Here is a 22,369-nt window from a genome sequence, read left to right as displayed (position 1 = left end):
GTGCAGGGCCAGGAGCCGCAGTGGGGGGGTTGTCCCCGCGCGGGACCGGGAGGGCAGAGCTCTCCGAACCAGGAGGCTCGGCCGGGTTTCGGGGACGGGAGGGTGGCTCCGCGGGGCGCGCGGTGCTGACCTGCTGGAAGGCCTTCAGCCGCTTCTTGAACCGCGAGGGCAGCACAAAGTCGCAGCCGCGGGCCAGCGAGGCCAGCTCCTGGCGCAGGTCGGGGTCCTGGCGCAGCGAGCGCTCGCGGAGCCTCATGCCGTCGGCGCGCGGGGCTCTCCGCAGGCAGGGCCGGGAGCCGCGCTCTCGGGGCAGGGCCGGGCCGGGGCCAGCGGGGCGCTGCAGGCGGGGCCGAGGCTCAGCGCGCTCCATGCGTCGCCCGCCAGGCGCTCTGGGGCCCGGGCCCGCGCCGCGCGCATTCCTCAGGCCGCGGAGAGCGCATGGCGCCGGGGGTGGGGGCGGCCGCCCCTCCCGACCCGAGACTGCAGACCCGGCCGCTGCCCCCGGTCCTCCGCCTCCGCTCCCCGCACGCGCTCGGCTCCCTCCGGTCCCCTCTGCTCCGCTCGGCGCCGCCCGGCTGGGCACAGGGCGCTATCTGCACCGCGCGGGCCGTCACGTGGCTCGCCAGGCGCGCGCATCAACAGGTCTCCGAGAGGAGAGCCTGGGGGGCGGCGCTGGGACCCGGGGGAAGGCGCTGCCCCCAACAGTGAGGCCCCCCCCACGACCCCAGCAGAGCCGGCTGCAGGGTCGGCCCCTCCAGGGCCCCGGGCACTCCAGGTGCGGCTGTGCCTCCGCAAACGCAGGCTGAAGCAGGCCGGGCATCCAGGCGCGCCTGCGTCCCCGCCCCTCCCCAAACTTGCAGAGTTTCTAGAAGACAAGTCAGCGGCGTGGGCGCCTAGGATCTCAGGTTCCCAGCCACGGCGCACGGGGACCCCTGCACTTGTTTGCAATGCCACTTAGTCCAAGAGAAGGGCGGCGCAGAGGCGGGACTGGCAGCTTTTCAACTGAGCTGACATGGGGGGCCGGCACGTCCACCCCACCAGGACACAGGAGGCCTGCGGCCGAAGGTCAGAGCCTGGGCACAGCCCTGCCAGGCCGGCCGCTGTCAGCAGAAGGCCTCCCAGCTCCCCGATCAGGAAGGCCCTGCGTGACGGCGCGCGCTTGGTGCAGTCAGTGAACCTCCCTGCACGGGTCACCGTCACCCGAGGCCACGGGCTGCAGTGCGGTGTCCCGCCGGCGCAGGCTCCGTGGGTCTGGAAGAGCGCACGATGACACGGATCTCCTACCGTGGGGTCACACGGAGCAGCTTCCCGGCCCCGAGACACGCGTGCGCCGCAGACGCACCCCTCCCTCCGCCCGTCCCTCCCTCCTCACCCCAGCACCCCCGACCTGTTTCCTGCTCTTCGTTTTTGCGAGTATCCTAGACTTGGAACCACGCAGTGTGCACACAGACCAGCCTACTCTTCGGTGTAAGGCTTCCTCGCCGCCTCTCACGCCTGCCGCAGCGCCCACCCCAGGGCTCCTCGCCATGCTTCCGAGGGGTACGCCCCGTCCACTCCCTTCTCCTTCTCCAGCCGTGCCCGGATCCTTCCATGCTTGTCATTCCCTTCTTGTCCTCGGGGACTCACAAGCCAGCCTCCGACCCTCTAGGCCTCCTGACGGAAGCTGAAAGGCAGCACCGGAGGAAATGTGGCCCAATCAGTGCACCCGGTGACCCATGATGTGGCCACAAACTCACAGGGCGCAGGTGCCGCCCCTGGAATTCAGACCAGCACCACTCGCGGGGTTCAGACCACAACTACACGCTGAGTTCTGACAAGAACCACGTGCAGACAGCCTTCCAAACACAGCGGGTGCAACCTGGTTAGACGCCGACCTCTGAAAATTAAAGATCAAACCCAAAATGCAGGGAACGCGAGACGACCGAGCTGGGCTCCTCACACTCAGGCAACACACCCCGTCCTGCCACGCCGGGTGACACACTCCACTGTTCTGCATGCCAGATGTCACCCTCTCCTGCTACACTGGGTGACACACGCCTCGTTCTGCCACACCGGGTTACACATGCCCTGCCACGCCAGTTGACACACACCAGTGTTCTGCCACGCCAGGTGACACCCTCTCCTGCTACACCGGGTGACACACGCCCTTGTTTTGCCACGCTGGGTGACATACACCCTCTCCTGCCATGCCAGGTGACACACACCAGTGTTCTGCCATGCCAGGTGACACCTTCTCCTGCTACACTGGGTGACACACGCCCTTGTCTTGCCACGCTGGGTGACACACGCCCTCTCCTGCCATGCCAGGTGACACACACCAGTGTTCTGCCACGCCAGGTGACACCCTCTCCTGCTACACTTGGTGACACACGCCCGTTTTACCATGCCGCGTGACACATGCCCTTGTCCTGCCATGCCAGGTGACACATGCCCTTGTTCTGCCACATCGGGTGACACATGCCCTTGTCTTGCCACGCCGGGTGACACGCCCTCTCCTGCCACGCCGGGTGACACATTCCCTCTCCGGCCACGCTGGATGACACATGCCCTCTCCTGCCATGCCGCGTGACACACGCCCTTGTCCTGCCACGCGGGGTGACACACGCCCTTGTTCTGCCATGCCAGGTGACACATGCCCTCTCCGGCCCTGCCGGGTGACACAGGCCCTCTCCGGCCATGCCGGGTGACACACGCCCTTGTCCTGCCGCGCCGGGTGACACACGCCCTTGTCCTGCCACGCTGGGTGATACATGCCCTCTCCTGCAATGCTGGGTGACACACGCCCTCTCCTGTAATGCTGGCTGACACATGCCCATTCAGCGATGCCGGGTGACACGCACCCTTTTGCTGCCATGCCGGGGGACACACGCTCTCCTGCCACACCGGCTGACACGCCCTTGTCCTGCCACACTGGGTGACACGCACCATGTCCTGTCATGCCGGCTGACACGTGTCCTGTCCTGCCATGCTGGGTGACGTGCCCCACCCTGACACTCTGGGTGACACACACCCCTGTGGACACGACTGCCATGCCTCCTCTTTCCGTACACGCCTTTTGGAACACGGCCTGAAAATCCTGAAATGCACACATACCCAGAGACGTCGAGACTCTCATCCAGAGTCCTCAAAGCACCTCCAGATGCAGCCCCACTGCATCCCTGTGGCTTCCACGGCCTGCACCCGCGCAGAACCCGCACCCCCTTCCCGACGCAGCCACAGGGCCGTCCACACACATCGGGGTGCGGACGGCACCACGCACACTCAACAGGGCCACCACAGGGGAGTCTCTACGCCACCATGTATGGGGACAGGGCTGTCACGGTTGACAGGGCCGTGTCTTCACTACCGTGTACACAGACGGGGCCGTCCACGCTCGGCAGGGCTGTCACAGAGCTGTTTTGGCAGCGTGGAATCCATGAGGCCTGTTTTCAGCCCGTTTCCCCGACACCCCTCCACGGATGAGAACAGTGTCGCCTGGGCCGATGCAGGCCCTCACGGCGGCGGAGTCTCGACTCTCCTGTCATGGGGACACCATCGCACCATGAGCCTCTGAGACTCCTCAAATGCCCGGAAGACCTTTATGCAGATGCTCACACACATCGCTTCCCTTCTCATTCTCACTAAACACACATTTGTTCAGACCGTTTGTTTTAGGATAAACATGTGTGCTCCGTGAGCACACGTCAGTGCTTCTGTGACATCCTAGGTCTGAAAGGCTCACGATGGCGACCTAGCCTTTGTCAGAACGTGTTTTTCTGAGCATCCGAAGCTAACAGCACAGCTCGTAACAGGCAAAAGCACGAGACAGCAGGACGACCCAGAATTCCCGTCCTCACCCCGCAGGCGCCGGGCGCACCGCGTGGCGGCTTCCTTGCCGTTTCGCAGGCCCTGACAGGACGGGCTCCAGTGCATTCGAAACGCGTCCATCTCATCTCAGGAAACATCACGGTTCTCTCTGTCCACAGAAGGCCAGGGAGAGAGGGACGGGGCTCCCCACAGAGTTTCCATGTTTGCAGAGTCTCGAAAGTCACACACCTTCCTTCCTCCTCACGACGAGATTCTCATCCGTGCCGACGATGAAACCGCGAACAGATGACTGTCACGAAGGCCGTAAGAGTGGAACGCAGAGAGGCACGCGCCTGGCACAAGAGCTGCGGTCCCTGGGCAAGCTCAAGGCTCCCGCAGGAAACCTTCCGAAACCCTGAGCTCCCGCCCTGAGGGTTCCGGGTGCTCTTCGGTCCTGTAACATGTTTGTTATGAACTCTAATGAAACGTTAAGATGAGCACACCTCGGTCTCTGTGTGCGTGGACCTGTGTGTGTATGCACTTATGTGTGCCTATCTACCCGTGTGTGTGTGTGTGCACCTGTGTGTGTGTATGCCCCGTGTATGTACCTGTGTACACACCTATGTCTGTGTATCCAATGTGTATATTCACCTACATGTGTATGCACTATGTGTGTGTACGCACCTGTGTGTATGCACCGTGTACCTGTGTATATGCACCTATGTGTGTGTATCCACCGAAGTGTGGACCTGTGTGTGTGCGCACCTGTGCGTATGTATGCCCCGTGTGTGTACCTGTGTACGCACCCATGTATGTGTATTCACCTGTGTATCCACCTATGTGTGTAGCTGTATGTGGATACACCTGTGTGTATGCCCCGTGTGCGTATGTACCTATGTGTATCCAATGTGTATATTCACCTACGTGTGTATGCCCTTGTGTGCACCTATGTGTATGCACCGTGTGTACGCTCCTGTGTGTATGCACCGTGTGTACCTGTGTGTATATGCACCTATGTGTGTGTATCCACCTGTGTACCTGTATGTATGTGTATGCAGCTGTGTGTATGCCCCGTGTATGTACCTGAGTCTGTGTATGCACCTATGTCTGTGTATGCACTGTGTGTGTATTCACCTGTGTGCGCATCTGTATCTGTGTACGCAGCTGTGTGTGCACCTGTGTATCTGTGTGTGCCCGTGTATGCACCTGTCTATCTGTGTGTGCCCGTGTGCGCACACCTATGTGTGTATGCACCTGTGTCTATGCACATGGGTGATGCATCTATGTGTGTGTATCTATCTATGTGAGTGTATGCTCCCGCATGTATGTGTATGCACTTGTGTGTGCATGCATCTGTGTGTGCCCATGTGTGCACACACCTATGTCTGTGTATGCACCTGTCTATGCACATAGGTGATGCATCTGTGTGTATCTATGTGTATGCTCCTGCATGTATGTATGCACCTCTGTGCACACACCTGTGTGTGTATGTACTTGTGTGTATGCACATCGGTGATGCATCTATGTGTGTGTATCTATGTGAGTGTATGCCCCTGCATGTATGTGTGTAGGCACCTGGTGGTGTGTATGCACCTATGTTTGTGTATCCACTTACGTGTGTACCTGTATGTATGTGTATGCATCTGTGTGTGTATGCCCCGTGTGCCTATGCACCTATGTGTGTGTATGCACCTATGTCTGTGTATGCACTGTGTGTATTCACCTGTGAGTGTGCACCTGTATCTGTGTGTGTACACCGCGTGTGTATGTACCTAAGTCTGTGTATGCACTGTGTTGTGTATTCACTTGTGCACCTCTATCTGTGTATGCAGCTGTGTATGCACCTGTGTGCATGCATGTGTGTATGTACCTCTGTCTATGCACATGGGTGATGCATCTATGTATGTGTATCTACCTATGTGAGGGTATGCCCCTGCATGTATATGTGTGTGCACCTGGTGGTGTGTATGTAGCTATGTGTGCATATGCATCTGTGTGTGTATGCCTGTGTGCATGTGTACCTGTGTGTGTATGTACCTATACACCTGTGTGTGTGTATCCACCTGTGTGTGTGTACCTGTCTGTACGCATGCGTATGCAGAGGCATCACACACACACACAGACACATATACACACAGACACACACACACACGTGTTTATCTCCAAATACCCCGTTCTAACGTTCTAGAATGCAGGCATGTGGTCTGAAAAAAATCATGGGTTAATTGGATACCAAAACTACAAAGTTGCTTCCAAAAATTCAAGAACTAAATAAACAGATACATATTTTTTTGAGATGGAGTCTGCTCCGTGGCCCAGGCTGGAGTGCAATGGCACCATCTAGGCTCACTGCAACCTCCGCCTCCCAGGTTCAAGTGATTCTCCCGCCTCAGCCTCCTGAGCAGCTGGGATTACAGACGCCCGCCACGACACCCAACTAATTTTTGTATTTTTAGTAGAGATGAGGTTTCACCATGTTGGCCAGGCTGGTCGTGAACTCCTGACCTCAGGATCTGCCCGCCTCAGCCTCCCAAAGTGCTGGGATGACAGGCATGAGCCAAAGGGATAGAAATTTAACGAAGGAGGTGCAAGATGTGTACCCGGGAAACGACATCGCATTGCTGAACAAAACCTCATTAAATGCAAAGTCCTCTGCTTGTGGACTGGAAAATACCGCCAAACTATCAACTAACCCAAATTGATCCACAGACTCAAAGCAACCCCAATCGAAATTCCAACAGCCTTTTCTGGCTGGAAAGCAGTTTTAGGGAAGAGACTCAGACTCAGACTCCCAGCTTTCAAAACGTGCTCAGAAGTTCCACTAACCTGGAAAGTGGCGTAAATGGGATGGAAAAACTCACGGCAATGGGAACGGAAATCATCAGCCCAGATGCACGCGCTCAACTGACTTTTTTTTTTTTTTTTTGAGACAGTTTCACACTGTCGCCCAGGCTGGAATGCAGTGGCGCCATCTCGGCTCACCTCAACCTCCGCTTTCCGGGTTCAGGTGACTCTCCTGCCTCAGCCTTCCGAGTAGCTGGGATTACAGGCGCCCGCCACCACGCTCAGGTATTTTTTTGTATTTTTTTTTTTTTCAGTAGAGATGGGGTTTCACTGTTGGCCAGGCTGGTATCAAACTCCTGACCTCACAATCCGCCCACCTCGGCCTCCCAAAGTGCTGGGATTACAGGCGTGAGTCAACTGATTTTCAACAACACGATTCTAGGTGGGAAGAAAAAGCCTGTTGAATGCATGATGCGGGGGTAATCCAGATACCGCCTCATAGCATGCAAAAAACTGACCTGAAATGTATCACAGGCCTCAACGCAAACCTAAAACTGGGAAGCTTTCTGAGGATACATGGGAGAAAATCTTTGAAACCTTGGGATATGCAAACATTTTGTAATAAGACACAAAAAATCAGAGTCATACAAGAAAAAAACGGAAAAACTAAACACGTTGGCTCCAGGAAAGACACTGTGAAGTCACGATGGGAGGATCTCTTGAGCCCAGGAGTTTGAGACCAGCCTGGGCAACACAGCAAGACCCCATCTCTACAAAAATGATAGAATTAGCCGGACGTGGTGGCACACACCCCAGTTTTCCGGAGGGTGAGGAGAAGGCGGCAGTGAGCTCCTGATCACACCACTGTGTGCCGAGCTCCAGAGAGGACGTAGCAGGCAACGCCGAGCTCCAGAGAGGACGGAACACAGACAGGTGGCTGCCTGGGCCACGCGGCACACAGGAACCTGGGAGCCCTGGTCCGTATCTTCACCGCGGGACTGCATACGTAGGGTGATGTGCTCGCAGGACACCGCTCTGCACGCTGAGAACAGCGCCGTTAACTGTACGTCAACTAACTGCAAAAGTCAGTCCATTTCTTAAAACCAAGGGTTACAAGGAAACGTGCCGTCTCCTCTTTATCTGGAGAGGATGTCGGAGCGTCCACATTCCGAGAGGGGCTGCCTGCTCCTGAGGTCGACCTGTAACACGAGTTCCCTGCACGAGACCATGTCTCCCTTAACACGACTTCACTGCACGAGAACGTGTGTCCCGTAACGCGAGCTCACTGCACGACAAGGTGTGTCCCGTAACGCGAGTTCACCGCGCAAGGACACGCGTCCCGGCTCCCTCCTGAGCAGCAGCGATGGGGACGGAGCAGGCGGATGGAAACGGGGCAGCCACTCACAGCCAGGGGCTGAGTCCGAGGCAGGGGTCAGAGGAAACGGGAAGGTGCGGGTGGCCTGAGCGTTCATTTCTTCTGCCGGGAACGGTCCCCTGTGTTAAGGAGGTTGTGGGAAAAGCAGCTCATCTGGCCGGCCGCGGTGGCTCACGCCTGTCATCCCAGTACTGTGGGCGGCCGAGGAGGGTGGATCACCCGAGGTCAGGAGTTCGAGGCCGGCCTGGCCAACATGGTGAAATGCCATCTCTCCTAAAAACACAAAGTTAGCCGGACGTGGTGGCACGCGCCTGTCATCCAAGCTACGTGGGAGGCTGAGGCAGGAGAATCGTTTGAACTGGAGGAGGTGGAGGTGGCAGTGAGCCGAGATCAGAGCAGTGCGTTCCAGCCTGGGTGACACGAGCTCCATCAAAAATAAATCAGTAAATAAAAGTTCATCACATGAAGTTCCTGCTTTGCCTGGTACCGACTTACTTCGGAGGTGCGTGTTGGGGTCCCTGCGGGCAGAAGCACCCTGGCTTCATGACCCATCAACACCGGCATTTTTTTTTTTTTTTTTTTAGAGACAGGGTCTTGCTTTCTTGTCCCCGTGGGACTGCAGGGGCACAAACACAGCCCACTGCAGCCTCGGACTCCTGGATCCTCCTGCCTCAGCCTCACAAGCAGCCGGGACTTCGGGCCTGAACCACCAGACCTGGCTGATTATTATAGACATGGGGGTCTTGCTATGTTGCCCAGGCTGGGCTCGAACTCCCGGCCTGAAGTCATCCTCCCGCCTCGGCCTCCTCAAGTTCTGGGATTGAGCCACTGCGCCCGGCCGATGCTCCCATTTCCCATTTGCACCGGTTTCTCTTCCCCAGAGACAGGAGGGAGTCGCCAGAAGCCCTCATCTCAAACACACGGTTCGAGCCGTCTGCTCAGGAAAGAGGAAGGCGTAGGTGCCGGACGTTATCGCTGGCCACGTCGGCTTTGCGTGTTACCACGCCACGTTTTCACAGCGGGCACGCCTTTCCTTTCAGCAGTGGCTGGGGAGCTAAACGGACCCAGAGCGGACCCTCCTGACAGCTCACGCTCCATCCTGTACGTGTGTGAGTGAGAAAACGCTGTTGTATGTAGGAAAATCTCTCCCTCTGACCCCAGGGTCGCCTCTCCCAGCCTGAGTTTGTAGCATGGAACGGCACCCTTCATTGATTTTTTTTTTTTTTTTTTTTGAGAAGGAGTTATGCTCTTGTTGCCCAGGCTGGAGTGCAGTGGCGCGATCTCGGCTCACGGCAACCTCCCCTTCCCGGGTTCAAGCGATTCTCCTGCCTCAGCCTCCTGAGTAGCTGGGACTACAGGCGTGCGCCACCACACCCAACTAATTATTGTATTTTTACTAGAGACGGGGTTTCCCCAGGTTGGCCAGGAGGGTCTCGAACTCCTGACCTCAGGCGATCCACCCACCTCGGCCTCCCAAAGTGCTGGGATGACAGGCGTGAGTCAGTCCACTTCGCCCAGCCTCATCTTCACACTCTGCCCGTCGTCCGTCCCAAAATGGCCTCCCTTGCTCCGGTGCCCCATACCCAGTAAACTCAGTGGATTTCCCACTTCCTCCTTAAAACGGTCTCCAAGGAGAGGAGGGACGTCTCCCTGGGTTGAACACCTTTGGAACCTAATTCTCACTGCCTGGTTGATGGAATACATAACCTTTTCACATGCACCCCGGTTGCCCTGTTTGCACAAACCCGACCTTCGGTCAATATTCCCAGACCTGGGAGAATTTGTGCAGCGCCACGAGATTCGAGCGTCTGCCTTTCCGTCATTCGGCACGTGTAATGATAAAACGGCAGCTCCTCAGCGACCCCAGGGAGAAACAGTGTCATGGAGACGAAAGCATCGTGACGCGCCCACGCTTGCAGGGTCCTGGCTCTCCGCTCACATACGGTTTCCTCAGTAAAGGAGGCATTTCGGCAAGACTTCCCGAGGTGCTACGGGTTCACAGCTCGCCAGGAACGTGCACGGAGCTCAAGGGTGCGTCCTGGGCCCTGAGTCCCGCTCCAGATGGCTGCCTGGAGAGTCTCCCTTCAGCTCTAGTTCAGCTTCTCATTGACATTCCATTCTGGAAAACGTTCCAGAGCCATCAGACCACGGGACACGACTCCCCAAGGAGCCCGCCTCCGACTGCCCACAGCCTCTCACTCAGCAAGCAGAGGCTGGGCGAGCGTGGCTGGCGAACGACGGGGCCACATGGTACCACCTCGCGACACGCTCAGTGCTGCCGACGGATGAAAGGCTGACGCGCGGCTGAGAAATTCCAAATGTTATAAACGAGTTCCAAGGGAACATTCTTAGTATTTCAGGATTACATAGTATCCTCAGGACAGAAGACGCACCAGGCTGGAGTGCAATGGCGCGATCTCGGCTCACGGCAACCTCCGCCTCCCAGGTTCAAGCCGTTCTCGTGCCTCAGCCTCCCGAGTAGCTGGGACAACAGGCACCTGAGACCAAGCCCAGCTAATTTTTGTATTTTTAGTAGAGATGGGGATTCTCCATGCTGGCCAGGCTGGTCTCGAACTCCTGACCTCGTGATTCACCTGCCTCGGCCTCCCAAAGTGTTGGGATTACATGCGTGAGCCCCTGCGCTCCACTTTTTTTTTTTGAGACAGGGTCTTGCTCTGTCACCCAGGCTGCAGTTCAACGGGACAATCTCAGCTCACAGCATTTCTCCTGCCTCAGCCTCCTGAGTAGCTGAGACCACAGGCGTGCCACCACGCCTGGCTAATTTGTGAATTTTTAGTAGAGATGGGGTTTCGCCATGCTGCCTATGCTGGTCTTGAATCCTGGACTCAAGTGACCAGCCCGCCTTGGCCTCCCAAAGTGCTGAGATTACAGGAATGAGCCACCAAGCCCGTCCAAGATAGACAATATTAAAAAACCTGCAGTTCTCTGCCAGACCCTGACTAACAGACACCTCTGTTCCACCAGCCATAACCACAGCTTTAACCAGAAAAGACCGACAGGCATGGTCGCTCAGGCCTGTAACCCCAGCAGTTTAGAAGGCTGAGGCGGGTGGATCACCTGGGGTCAGGGGTTTGAGACCAGACTGGCCAACGTGTTGAAAACCCCGTCTCTTCTAAAAATACAAAAATTACCTGGGTGTGCTGGTCCATGCCTGCAATCCCAGCTACTCTGGAAGCTGAGGCATTAGAATTGCTCGAACCCAGGAGGCGGAGGTTGCAGTGAGCCGCACTCCAGCCTGGGCAACAGAGCGAGACTGTCTCAGAAAAAGAAAAAAAAAAAAAAAAAAAAAAGGCTGATTCCAATCGTTTTGTCCTGATAACCAACCAGCATGGACTGGGTCTGGCAAAACTATAATCCATTTAAATGTGAAGTCTCCCTTCCAAGGTGAACGTGGGGGTAGGTAACATGAACGTGTGTTCGATAACTACAGTTCAAGACACTCTTGCCGAATATCCATAGCTTTTCCTATAACTTGCTGAATATGTACCGTTGGCCAAACCACTCAGCATAAGCTCCTGTCTCACCTTTTCTTTCCTACAAATTCTTGCTTTTAGTTTTTGCTATTTTTTCCCCCCTGCAAGACGGAGTCTCGCTCTGTTGCCCAGGCTGGAGTGCGGCCTCCGGTTCCCACGTTCCAGTGATTCTCCAGCCTCAGCCTCCCGGGTAGCTGAGATTACAGGTGCCTTAGCTAGAGGCTGCGCTTCTCACCTGGAGTGAATGATCAGCTTCTAAGAAATACGTGGCATTTCTTCTAAGAAATATGGTAGTATAGGCTGGGCACAGAGGCTCACACCTGTAATCCCAGCACTTTGGGAAGTGGAGGCGGGCAGATCACGAGGTCAGCAGATGGAGACCTTTGTGGTCAACGTGGTGAGATCCCCGTCTCTACTAAAGTCGAAAAAAATTAGCCGGGTGTGGTGGCTGGAGACTGTAGTCCCACCTACTCAGGAGGCTGAGGCAGGGGAGTCACTTGAACCCGGGAGAGGGAGGTTGCGGTCAGCCGAGATCACGCCACTGCGCTCCAGCCTGGCGACAGAGCAAGACTCCGTCTCAAAAGAAAAAGAAAAAGAAATACAGTGGTATTCTGGGAGACCGAGGAGGGAGGACTGCTTGGGTGGGCCCAGGAGTTCCAGAGCTGTCTGGGTAACATGGCAAGACCTGATCTCTGAAGGAAAAAAAAAAAAAAAAAAAAAATTAGCCTGGCGTGATGCTGCACGCCTGTAATTCCAGCTACTGGGGAGGCTGAGGTAGGAAGTTGAGCTGTGGTTGGGCCACTGCACTCCATCCTGGGAGACAGAGCAATACCCTGTCTCCAAAAAAATAACATAAATAAGGGCCGGGCACTGCCACTCATGTCTGTAATACCAGGAGATTGGGAGGCCGAGGTGGGCGGATCACGTGAGGTCAGGAGTTCGAGACCAGCTGGGCTAACATGGTAAAACCTCGTGTGTACGAAAAATAAAGCAATTACCCGGGCATGGTGGCGCGTGCCTGTAATGAATGCCAGCTATTCGGGAGCCTGAGGCAGGGGAAACGCTTGAACCCGGGAGGCGGAGGTTGCAGTGAGCGGAGATCGTGCCGCTGCACTCCAGCCTGGGCGACAGACCGAGGCTCCGTCTCGCAAAAACAAAACATAGAGCAAGCAAGCTCTGCTTCCCACATTTTTTTTTTTCAAAGATGGGATTTCGTGCCGGGCGCGGTGACTCAAGCCTGTCATCCCAGCACTTTGGGAGGCCGAGGCGGGCGGATCACGAGGTCAGGAGATCGAGACCATCCTGGTCCACATGGTGAAACCCCGTCTCTACTATAAATACAAACCATTAGCTGGGCATGGTGGCACGTGCCTGTCATCCCAGCTACTCGGGAGGCTGAGGCAGGAGAATTGCCTGAACCCAGGAGGCGGAGGTGGCGGTGAGCCGAGATCGCGCCATTGCACTCCAGCCTGGGTAACAAGAGCGAAACCCCGTCTGAAAAAAAAAAAAAAAAAGACGGGGGTTTCCCCATGATGGCTAGGCTGGTCTCGAACTCCTGACCTCCCGTGATCCACGCAGCTCAGCCCGCCAAAGCGCGCCTTTCTTCCCGCATTTATACATCGTGTGACTCGATGACGGAACGTTCACGACGTGGGACTTTGTGTGTGTGTTTTGGGGGGCGGTGGAGAGGGTGGATAGGAAACCGTGTTGGGGGCACCGCGCAGCCGCCTGCGCGGCTGTCAGCAGAAGGAAGAGGAACTTACGACCCTCGTGCCTGCGGATCTGCGGGGGCCTCGAGCGTGGGGCGCGGTCCTGGGGCTGCAGGCGGCGCCCAGGGGCAGCGCGGGGCCCGGGCCGGGGGTCCCCGGGGGGTCGAGCGCGCCGGGCCTGGGGGCGGCGGGCGGGGCCGCGGGCGGCTCCGCGTCCCCCGCGGCCGGGTGTTCGCGCCCGGGCGCCTGGATCCGGCGCAGACAGTCCTGCAGCATCCGCTGCGTGCCGGCCTCGCTGAGCCAGCACAGGAACAGCTCGTCCACCTTCATCTTCAGCACCGGCTGCAGGACCTTCCCGGGCGGCATGGCGGGGGCTGGGCCCGGGGCGCCCCCCGGACACCCCGCCCCGCCCCGGGGGCTTCGGTCCCGGCCGGCCGGACCTCGGCGAGGCGGGAGCCGGCGCGGGGAACAGAACCCACGTCCCGGCGACGGCGCGGACTCGCGGGGCGCGGGGGACCCTGGAAGGGGGCGCGGTCCGGCCCGCGCTGCTCACGGCAGCTTCAAAACGGGCGCGCCGGAGGCGCTCCCAAACATGGGCGCCCGCTGACGTCAGTGCGTCGCGTCATCGCGACGACGTCATCACGAGGCGACGTCGCCGCCGGCCTCCCGCGGCCCTCGGAGCCTTTGCAGGAGGCTTTGGTGGGGGCCGAGCGGCTGCGGTGAGAACGGGGGAGAGGCTGCGGCGGCCAGCCAGCCGGAGATCTTTTGGCGGTTAGGATTTTTAGAGGCGCGGCCCATGGCGGCGACGCGGCTTTACAGCTGCGGAGGTGCGAGCATGCGCAGTGCCTGCCTGCCACAGGGAGGGGAGCCCTGGACATGGAGCATGCGCCTTGCGTGCAGGTGGAGACGAGGCGTTCCGGAGGCCCGTGCGGAGAGCATGCGCAGTGTCTGCCCGCGGGGCGCGAGCGGCAGGCTGGGGGATGTGAGCCAGCGGGGCTGGGCGATGCGAGTGCGCCTGCGCAGTGGGAGGCACCGCGGACGGGAGGGTTGCCGGGTGCGCGCTCCCGAGCACGGGAGCGAGCGTGCGTACGGCGGGAGCGCGCGAGGCGAAGGCGGTTTTCAATTCAAAGATCGTTTTCATCCCACCGCTGGGAGGCCGAGGTGGGCGGATCACCTGAGGTCAGGAGTTCGAGACCAGCCTGACCAACGTGAAGAAACTCCGTCTCTATTAAGGGAAAAAAAAAATATATATATATATATATATATATATATATATATATGAGGTCCTTTTACGTTAGTTTTAAAAAATCTGACAGTCAAGACAGATCACAGGGATTCGATACCTTTAAACGCTGATCTTACAGGATGAGGATGAACTGCTCTGAATATTGCAAACATCGTCCATGTCCAGGCAGGTGATGTTAGTTAGTTAAGTGACTTTTCCCAATGCATACTTCCCGTTCCTGGGTTTTTTTTTTTTTTTTTTTTTTTTTTTTTGAGACGGAGTTTTGCTCATTACCCAGGCTTGAGTGCAATGGCGTGATCTCGGCTCACCGCAACCTCCGCCTCCTGGGTTCAAGCAATTCTGCCTCCGCCTCCTGAGTAACTGTGATGACAGGCACGCACCACCATGCCCAGCTACTTTTTTGTATTTTTAGTAGAGACGGGGTTTCACCGTGTTGACCAGGATGGTCTCGATCTCTCGACCTCGTGATCCACCCGCCTCGGCCTCCCAAAGTGCTGGGATGACAGGCTTAAGCCACGGCACCCGGCCCCTGTTCCATCTCACACACGTTCACCTCTTTGTTTTATGACTTCCCCCGTTTTTATTAATTTTTTTTTAATCGAAATTGGGTTTCACCTCGTTTTACATCCTGTTAGTCATTTCAAGGCCTTCTGTGAGCCAGGTTCTGCCCCTTCTGAGCTGGATAAATCGAGAGAGACTCAATAAATAACTCTTTTTTATTTTCAGGTTGTCGAGACGGAGCCTGGCTCTGTTACCTGGGCTGGAGTGCCATGGTGAGACCCTGGCTCACTGCAACCTCTGGCCCCCCTGGGTTCAAGGGATCCTCCCGCCTCAGCCTCCCAGGTAGCTGGGACTACAGCTGATTAGTCATGCTAATTTTCATTTCATTTATTTATTTATTTTTTAAGACCGGGGTTTCACCATGTTGGTCAGGCTGGTGTTGAACTCCCGACCTCAGGTGATCCGCCCGCCTCGGCCTCCATAGATTTTGTTGTTTACAGAGACAGAGCCTTGCTGTGTTGCCCAAGCTGGTCTCAAGCTCCTGGTCTCAAGGCATCTTCCTGCCTCTGATTTTTTCCTCTGTCTCCTAAAGTGCTGGGATTTCAGGCACGGGCCGGCCCGCGCGGTTTAAAGAACTCACAAACCACGATTGTGTGCTGCGGACATCACGCTTTTCAAGTCCGTACGTGTTTCAGGATTGCATATAAAAATCTGAGTACACGGTCAGGTGCCGTGGCTCACGCCTGCCATCCCAGGACTTTGGGAGGCCGAGGCGGGTGGATCGCTTGAGGTCAGGAGTTCGAGACCAGCCTGGCCGACACGGTGAAACCCCGTCTCTACTCAAAATGCAAAAGTTAGTCGGGCGTGGTGGCGGGTGCCGGTGATCCCAGCGACTCAGGGGACTGAGGCTGGAGAATCGCTTGAACCCGGGAGGTGGAGGCTGCAGTGAGCCGCGATGAGGCCATCACCCTCCAGCCTGGGCAAGAGATTGAGACTCTTATCTGAAATCAAGAAATAAATAAAAACCAAATGGACTTGGTCACGAGAGCGCGGTCACGCGGCGACTCTGTGAAGCTGTTGTTTGCTCGCCGGGAAGCCAGCGTTGATGTGCGCCGGGCTGTGATTTGTGGGGGCAGCCGAGTCCATGAATGGAGACCTCTGGGTGCAGGACACACTCCCGTCTTTTGCAAGAACAGACCTGCTTTTCATCCCGGCTGCTTCCACGAGCTGTAAGTCCCTGTGTGATGCATCTGTGTGGCATTGCAGGGAAACGGCTCCTTGGAACGTCCGTAGAAGGCGGCTCTATGTGCCAGGGTACCGGGGCGCAGGGGGCGAGGCTCCGGGCCAGGAGGACAGACAGGAACTCAGGGCAGAAACAGAACGCGCCTTCAGGGCCTGCCCTGGGAGAACAGAGAGGCACTTCTGGGGCGTGAGGCTGGCAGGGCCTGAGGTGGGCGCAGCTTGCGGGGATGGTGCCAGCCACACTCATCCTGACGGGCGTGTAGCAGGCTGCACCCCCCCTGCCCGTTTGAGTCTGCCCATCTTGTAGGGGGTGGTGGGTCGCTGCTGGAACTTTCCAGGCGAGAAAAAGGACAAGTCAGGCCGGGCGCAGTGGCTCGTGAGGTCAAGAGACGGAGACCAGCCTGGCCAACGTGCTGAAGCCCCGTGGCTGCTAAAAATACAAACAATCAGCCAGGCGTGCTGGTGGGTGACTGTCATCCCAGCTCCTCAGGAGGCTGGGGCAGGAGAATCCCTTGAACCCGGGAGGCGGAGGTGGCGGTGAGCCAGGGTCTCACCATTGCACTGCAGCCCAGGTAATAGAGAGAGGCTCCGTCTTAGAAAAAAAAAAAGAAAGAAAATTAGTGAGGCATTCTGGCGTGCACCTGAGGTCACAGCGACGTGGGAGGCTGAGGGGGGAGGATCACTGGAGCCCGGGAGGTTGAGGCTTCAGCGAGCGAAGATGTCACCCCTGCACGGAAGCCCGGGGAGCAGGGAAAGACCTTGTCCCTAAAAGCATTAAATTTTTTTAAAAAACAGCCAGATCTGGTGGTCACATCTGTGGTCCCAGCACTTTGGGAGGCCAAGGCGGGCGGGTCTCCTTAGGTTAGGTGTTCAAGACCGGCCTGGCCAACAGGGTGAAACCCTGTCTTTATGAAAAATACAAAAATGAGCCAGGCGTGGTGGTGGCTGCCTGTGGTCCCAGCTACTGGGGAGGCTGAGGCAGGAGGATCGCTTGAACCCGGGAGGCGGAGGCTGCAGGGAGCTGAGATCACAACCCTGCACTGCAGCCTGGGTCCTAGAGATGGGCTCTTGCTGTGTTGCCCAGGCTGGTCTTGAACTCCTGGGGTCAGGCAGTCCTGCCGACACGCGCCACCACGCCCAGCTAGTTTTCGTATTTTTAGTAGAGACGGGGTTTTACCACGTTGGCCAGGCGGGTCTCGAACTCCCGACCTCATGCGATCCACCCACCTCGGCCTCCCAAAGTGCTGGGGTGACAGGCGTGAGCCGCTACCCCCGGCCCAGAAGCAGTTATTGGCAATTAAGTGGGCGTCATAGACTGAACGGTGTCCCCCAAAAGACATAGGCACCTGGTTTAACTCCTGTAACCTGCGAACAGTACCTTGTTTGGATGTTTTTATTTAAATCAGACACCGGGTCTCTGTTTCACATAGGCTGGAGTGCGATGGCGCGATCTCGGCTCACTGTAACCTCCGTCTCCCGGGTTCAAGCGACCCTCCTGCCTCAGCCTCCCGAGTCGCTGGGACTACAGGCACCTGCCACCACGCCTGGCTGATTTTTGTATTTTTAGTAGAGCCGGGGTTTCACCATGTGGCCAGGCTGGTCTTGAACTCCGGACCTCGTGATCCACCCACCTCGGCCTCCCAAAATGCTGGGGTGACGTGTGAGCCACTTTTCCCTGCCCCGGACCTGATTTGGAAATAGCTTTGCAGACATAATTAAGTGAAGCATGTGGAGATGAGATCGTGCTGAATTCGGGTGGATCCTAAATCCAATGACAGGTGTCTTTGTAAGGGACAGAAGAGGAGACACAGACACAGAGCAAGAGGCCACGTGCAGATGCAGGCGGAGTCTGGCTCCGAAAATAAATAGATGTAAAAAATTAAAATTAAAAATGCATTGAATGGGCCGGGCACGGTGGCTCTCAGGCCTGCAGTCCGAGCCCTTTGGGAGGCCAAGGTGGGCAGATCACCGGAGGTCAGGGGTTTGAGACCAGCCTGGCCAACATGCTGAAAACCCATCTTTACGAAAAATACAAAAATTAGCCGGGCGTGGTGGCAGGTGCCTGTAGTCCCAGCGAGTCGGGAGGCTGAGGCAGGAGCATCGCTTGAACCCGGGAGGCGGAGGTTGCAGTGAGCTGAGATCGCGCCATTGCAGTCCAGCCTGGGTAACAAGAGCGAGACTCTGCCTCCAGAAATAAATAAAAATTAAAATTAAAACTGCATTTAATACACCTAACCCAGCAAACCTCACAGCCAGCACAGCCTGTGTCAGACATGCCTCTCCTCTGAGGGTGGCCGATAGTTGCACAGAATCACCCCACACAAGCCCATTTGATCGTCGTGTTGAATGTCTCATGCAGGTTACTGGCCTGGCACAGAACAATGCCATGGTTGTATGGGTACTGCAAGTCAAGTTTCTATTTTTATTTTTATTTTATTTTAATTTATTTTAATTTAATTTAATTTAATTTATTATTTTATTATTTTATTATTTTATGTTTTTATTTTATTTTATTTTTTTAATATTTTATTTTATTTTATTTATGTATTTATTTTATTTTATTTTAGAGACAGAGTCTCACTGTGTCGCCCAGGCTGGAGTGCAGTGGTCCGATCTCGGCTCACTGCAGCCTCTGCCTTCTGAGTTCAAGCGATCCTCCTGCCTCAGCCTCCTGAGTCGCTGGGGTTACAGGCACCCACCAGCACGCCCGGCGAATTTTTCTATTTTTTAGTAGAGACGGGGTTTCACCGTGTTGGCCAGGTTGGTCTTGAACTCCTGACCTCAGGTGATCTGCCCTCCCCAGCCTCCCAAAGGGCTGGGATGACAGGTGTGAGCCACCACGCCTGGCCACAGTTAGACTTTCTTTCTTTTTGTTTTAACTTTTTTAATTTATTAATTTATTATTTTTTAAAAAAAAAAAAAGACGGGGTTTGACCATGTGGGTCAGGCTGGTTTTGAACTCCCGACCTCAGGTGCTCCATCCGCCTTGGCCTGCAAAGTGCTTGGATTACAGGCGTGAGCCACCACTCGCTCTGTGGCCCAGGCTGGAGACCTCAGCTCACTGCAGCCTCCACCTCCCGGGTTCAAGCGATCCTCCTGCCTCAGCCTCCCGAAGAGGTGCGATTAGAGGCTCCCACCACCACGCCCGGCTAATTTTTATATTTTTAGTAGACAGGGGGTTTCACCATGTTGCCCAGGCTGGTCTTGAACTCCTGACCTCAGCAGATCCACGTACCTTGGCCTCCAAAGAGCTCGGATTATGGGTGTGAGCCACTGTTCCCGGCCACAGTTCGATTCTCTCCTCAGAGGCAGACGTTTCGTGGGCTCTTGAACCTACACGTGGTGGAAGAACCCGTCTCTAATGGTCTAAACGCAGCCGGGCACGGTGGCTCGGGCCTATAATCCCAGCGCTTTGGGAGGCCGAGGCAGGCGGGTCCACTGAGGTCGGGAGTTCAAGACCAGCCAGACCAACACGCAGAAACTCCATCTCTCCTGAAAAAACACAGAATTAGCCCAGCGTGGTGGTGGTGGCGGGGACCTGTGATCCCAGCTACTCAGGAGGCTGAGGCAGGAGGATCGCTTGAACCCGGGAGGCGGAGGCTACAGTGAGCCGAGGTCGCGCCATTGCACTCCAGCCTGGGTAACAAGGGCGAAACTCCGTCTCAAAAAGAAAAAAAAAAAAAAAAAAAAAAAAAGTTTTAACCTTCACTTATCGGACTGTCTCGTACCCTAGATAATGGTTTAACTGTCAATATTTGCAAAGCGAAATGCCACCATAAGGGATGGCTTGGATTCCCGACTCAGAGACTCCTGAATGGGGCAGTTGAGATAAGTTGAGTCAGGAGTAGACAAAGGAGAATCCCATGAAAAGATATTCTGATGATGAGCAAAACCAGAAAACCTTTTCACATTTCACTTCTAAAACAAGGTCAAACCAGAGATACGTGCAGCCAGGAGGAACGATGTTTGGATATAAACAAGCCTTGGGAATGACGTTTGGATATAAAGAAGCTTTGTGAATAATGTTTGGATATAAACAAGCTCTGTGAATAATGTTTGGAGAGAAGCTTTGTGACTGTAGAAAATTTTGTGACTTTTTACAACCACTGATTGTGTATCTGACTTCTCTGTTGTATAGGCCATGGGAGGCATCCATTTGCATTCCTCTGACTATGACCAAAAGCCAAGAAACCAAAGCCAAGAAAGTGTATTTATTCCTGGCCTTTGAAAAATAAAATTTGCTGTTTAGGCACAGCCCATCAGCCCTCCAGACGCCTCGCTTTCTCTCTCTCTGTCTTTATTATTTTCCCAGGCGCCCTCCCTCTTCCCGGTATTGGGACCCTCTTGCAGGTCGAGAGACCCCCTGGCAGACGTGCCTACCCGTCCCGGACGGTCCACGACAGGGGGGGATCCCTGCAGGCCGGGAGTTCAAGACCAGCCTGGGCCACCCGGCAGGACCCTGTCCTTACAAAAGACAATATAAAAAATAAAAATAAAGGGAATAAAACAGGGTCGTAGGGCCTTTGTCTCCTGGGACGCGTCGCGGGTGAGGGCGGGAGAGGTTTGTCCTGGCCGGGGTGCAAGGCGCAGAGGCAGGCGAGGCTCTTCCTGGCCTTCACGCTCTAAAGCCGTCCCGGGCAGAGCCTCCAGACGGCCTCTGCGGGACCCAGCTCTGCGGCCGTCACCTGATAGCCCGCGTGCCGAGAGGCTCTATTTTTGGAGTGCAGCTGGAGGAAGCAGGCATGGCTGTGGTTTTGCTATTCCAGGAAAGACACGGAGGCATTCCTGAGCTTGCTGACATACTTGTTTTTAACCCACCCTCCCCCTGGCTTCCGAGAGAGCGCCCGAATCCTCGGGGTTCGGGGTCGGAAGGCCAGGCTGCGGGGCGGACGTGGCTTTCGGAAATAGTTTCCTTTCTCATGAGGGAACATGAGATTTTTTTTTTTTTTTCTCTTTTATTTTCTTTGAGACGGAGTCTTGCTGTGTCGCCAGGCTGGAGTGCAGGGGCGCGGTCTCGGCTCACGGCAGCCTCCGCCTCCTGGGTTCAAGGGATCCTCCTGCCTCAGCCTCTCGAGGAGCTGGGATCACAGGCTCCTGCCACCACACCTGGCTGCTTTTTGTATTTTTAGTAGAGACGGGGTTTCGCCATGTTGGCCACGCTGGTCTTGAACCCGTGACCTCGTGATTCACCTGCCTTGACCTCCCAAAGTGCTGGGATGACAGGTGACAGCCAGCTCACCTGGCCCCCCATTTTTTTATTTTTTTTTGAGACAGGCTCTTGCTCTGTCACTCACACTGCAGTACCCTGGCACCATCACAGCTCGCTGCAGCCTCAACTTCCTGGGCTCAAGGGATCCTCCCACCTCAGTCCTCCCGAGTCGCAGGGACCACAGACATGCACCACCACGCCCAACTAATTTTTTACATTTTATTTTATTTTTTTTAATGATTTTTCATTCTGGTTGCCCAGGCTGGAGTGCAATGGTGCCATCTCAGCTCACTGCAACCTCCGCCTACCGGGTTCAGGGGATTCTCCTGCCTCAGCCTCCTGGGTAGCTGGGATGACAGGCGCCCGTGACCATGACCACCAAGCTGGGCTAATTTTTGTATTTTTAGTAGAGACGGGGTTTCACCATGTTCGCCAGGCTGGTCTCGAACCCCTGACCTCGGGTCGTCAGCCCACCTCGGCCTCCCAAAGTGCTGGGATGACAGGCTTGAGCCACCGCGCCCGGCCAGAAGAATTTTTAAATGCAGTCACAAGGCAGGACGTAGAAACTTGGCTATTGATTACCCGTCCCTGAAACCAGTCTCAGTAAAGGCACCTTCCCCCCCGGGTCAGCTTCGTATGACATCATGTAATCTGTCTAACTCTTATTATATATTGTTTTTTTTTTCCGGTTTTATTACTTTCTATGACATTACATCTTTGTAGCTACAAATTCAATAGCATAATTGTGTTTTTTTTTTCTATTTTTCCCTGAGACCAAAATGTGCTTTTTGTTTGAAGAGGCCGTAATTCTTCTCAAAATATGTTTTAATGGCAAAAATTCGTACCAAAAAAAAAAAAAAAGCCCTACAAAATCCTTAATGGACATTTATGATCCCCTCTTTGATCTAAAATGCCAGGATAATGTTTGTGTAATCCGTTTTTAGACTCACCTGAAAAGTGCTTTGTGCTGACGATTGCCTGGGTTATGTGTTTTCAATGAAATATCGTTCTAATTTCCTTCAC

At 55.6% G+C, this 22,369-nt stretch overlaps 1 protein-coding gene across 3 annotated transcripts in view; it reads right to left on the bottom strand.

Moving 5' to 3' along the window:
- Positions 1-13,764, bottom strand: part of PPP2R3B (protein phosphatase 2 regulatory subunit B''beta) — a 50,032-nt gene extending 36,268 nt beyond the window's left edge. Inside the window, exon 1 of one of the 3 annotated variants that reach the window (XM_039463504.2) lies at positions 13,206-13,764. In XM_039463504.2, the coding sequence (XP_039319438.2) occupies positions 13,206-13,514 (309 nt within the window). In that variant the 5' untranslated portion in view covers positions 13,515-13,764. Of the gene's footprint in view, positions 1-130; positions 621-13,202 lie in introns of those variants that run through there. The other 2 variants (XM_039463502.2, XM_039463503.2) reach the window with 2 other exon arrangements.
- Positions 13,765-22,369: the final 8,605 nt, after the last annotated feature.

This window comes from Saimiri boliviensis, chromosome Y, assembly GCF_048565385.1.
Source record: "Saimiri boliviensis isolate mSaiBol1 chromosome Y, mSaiBol1.pri, whole genome shotgun sequence".
Lineage (NCBI taxonomy): Eukaryota > Metazoa > Chordata > Mammalia > Primates > Cebidae > Saimiri > Saimiri boliviensis.
Note: the sequence above shows the minus strand (reverse complement) of the source record. Positions and strands in the feature narration are given on the sequence as shown.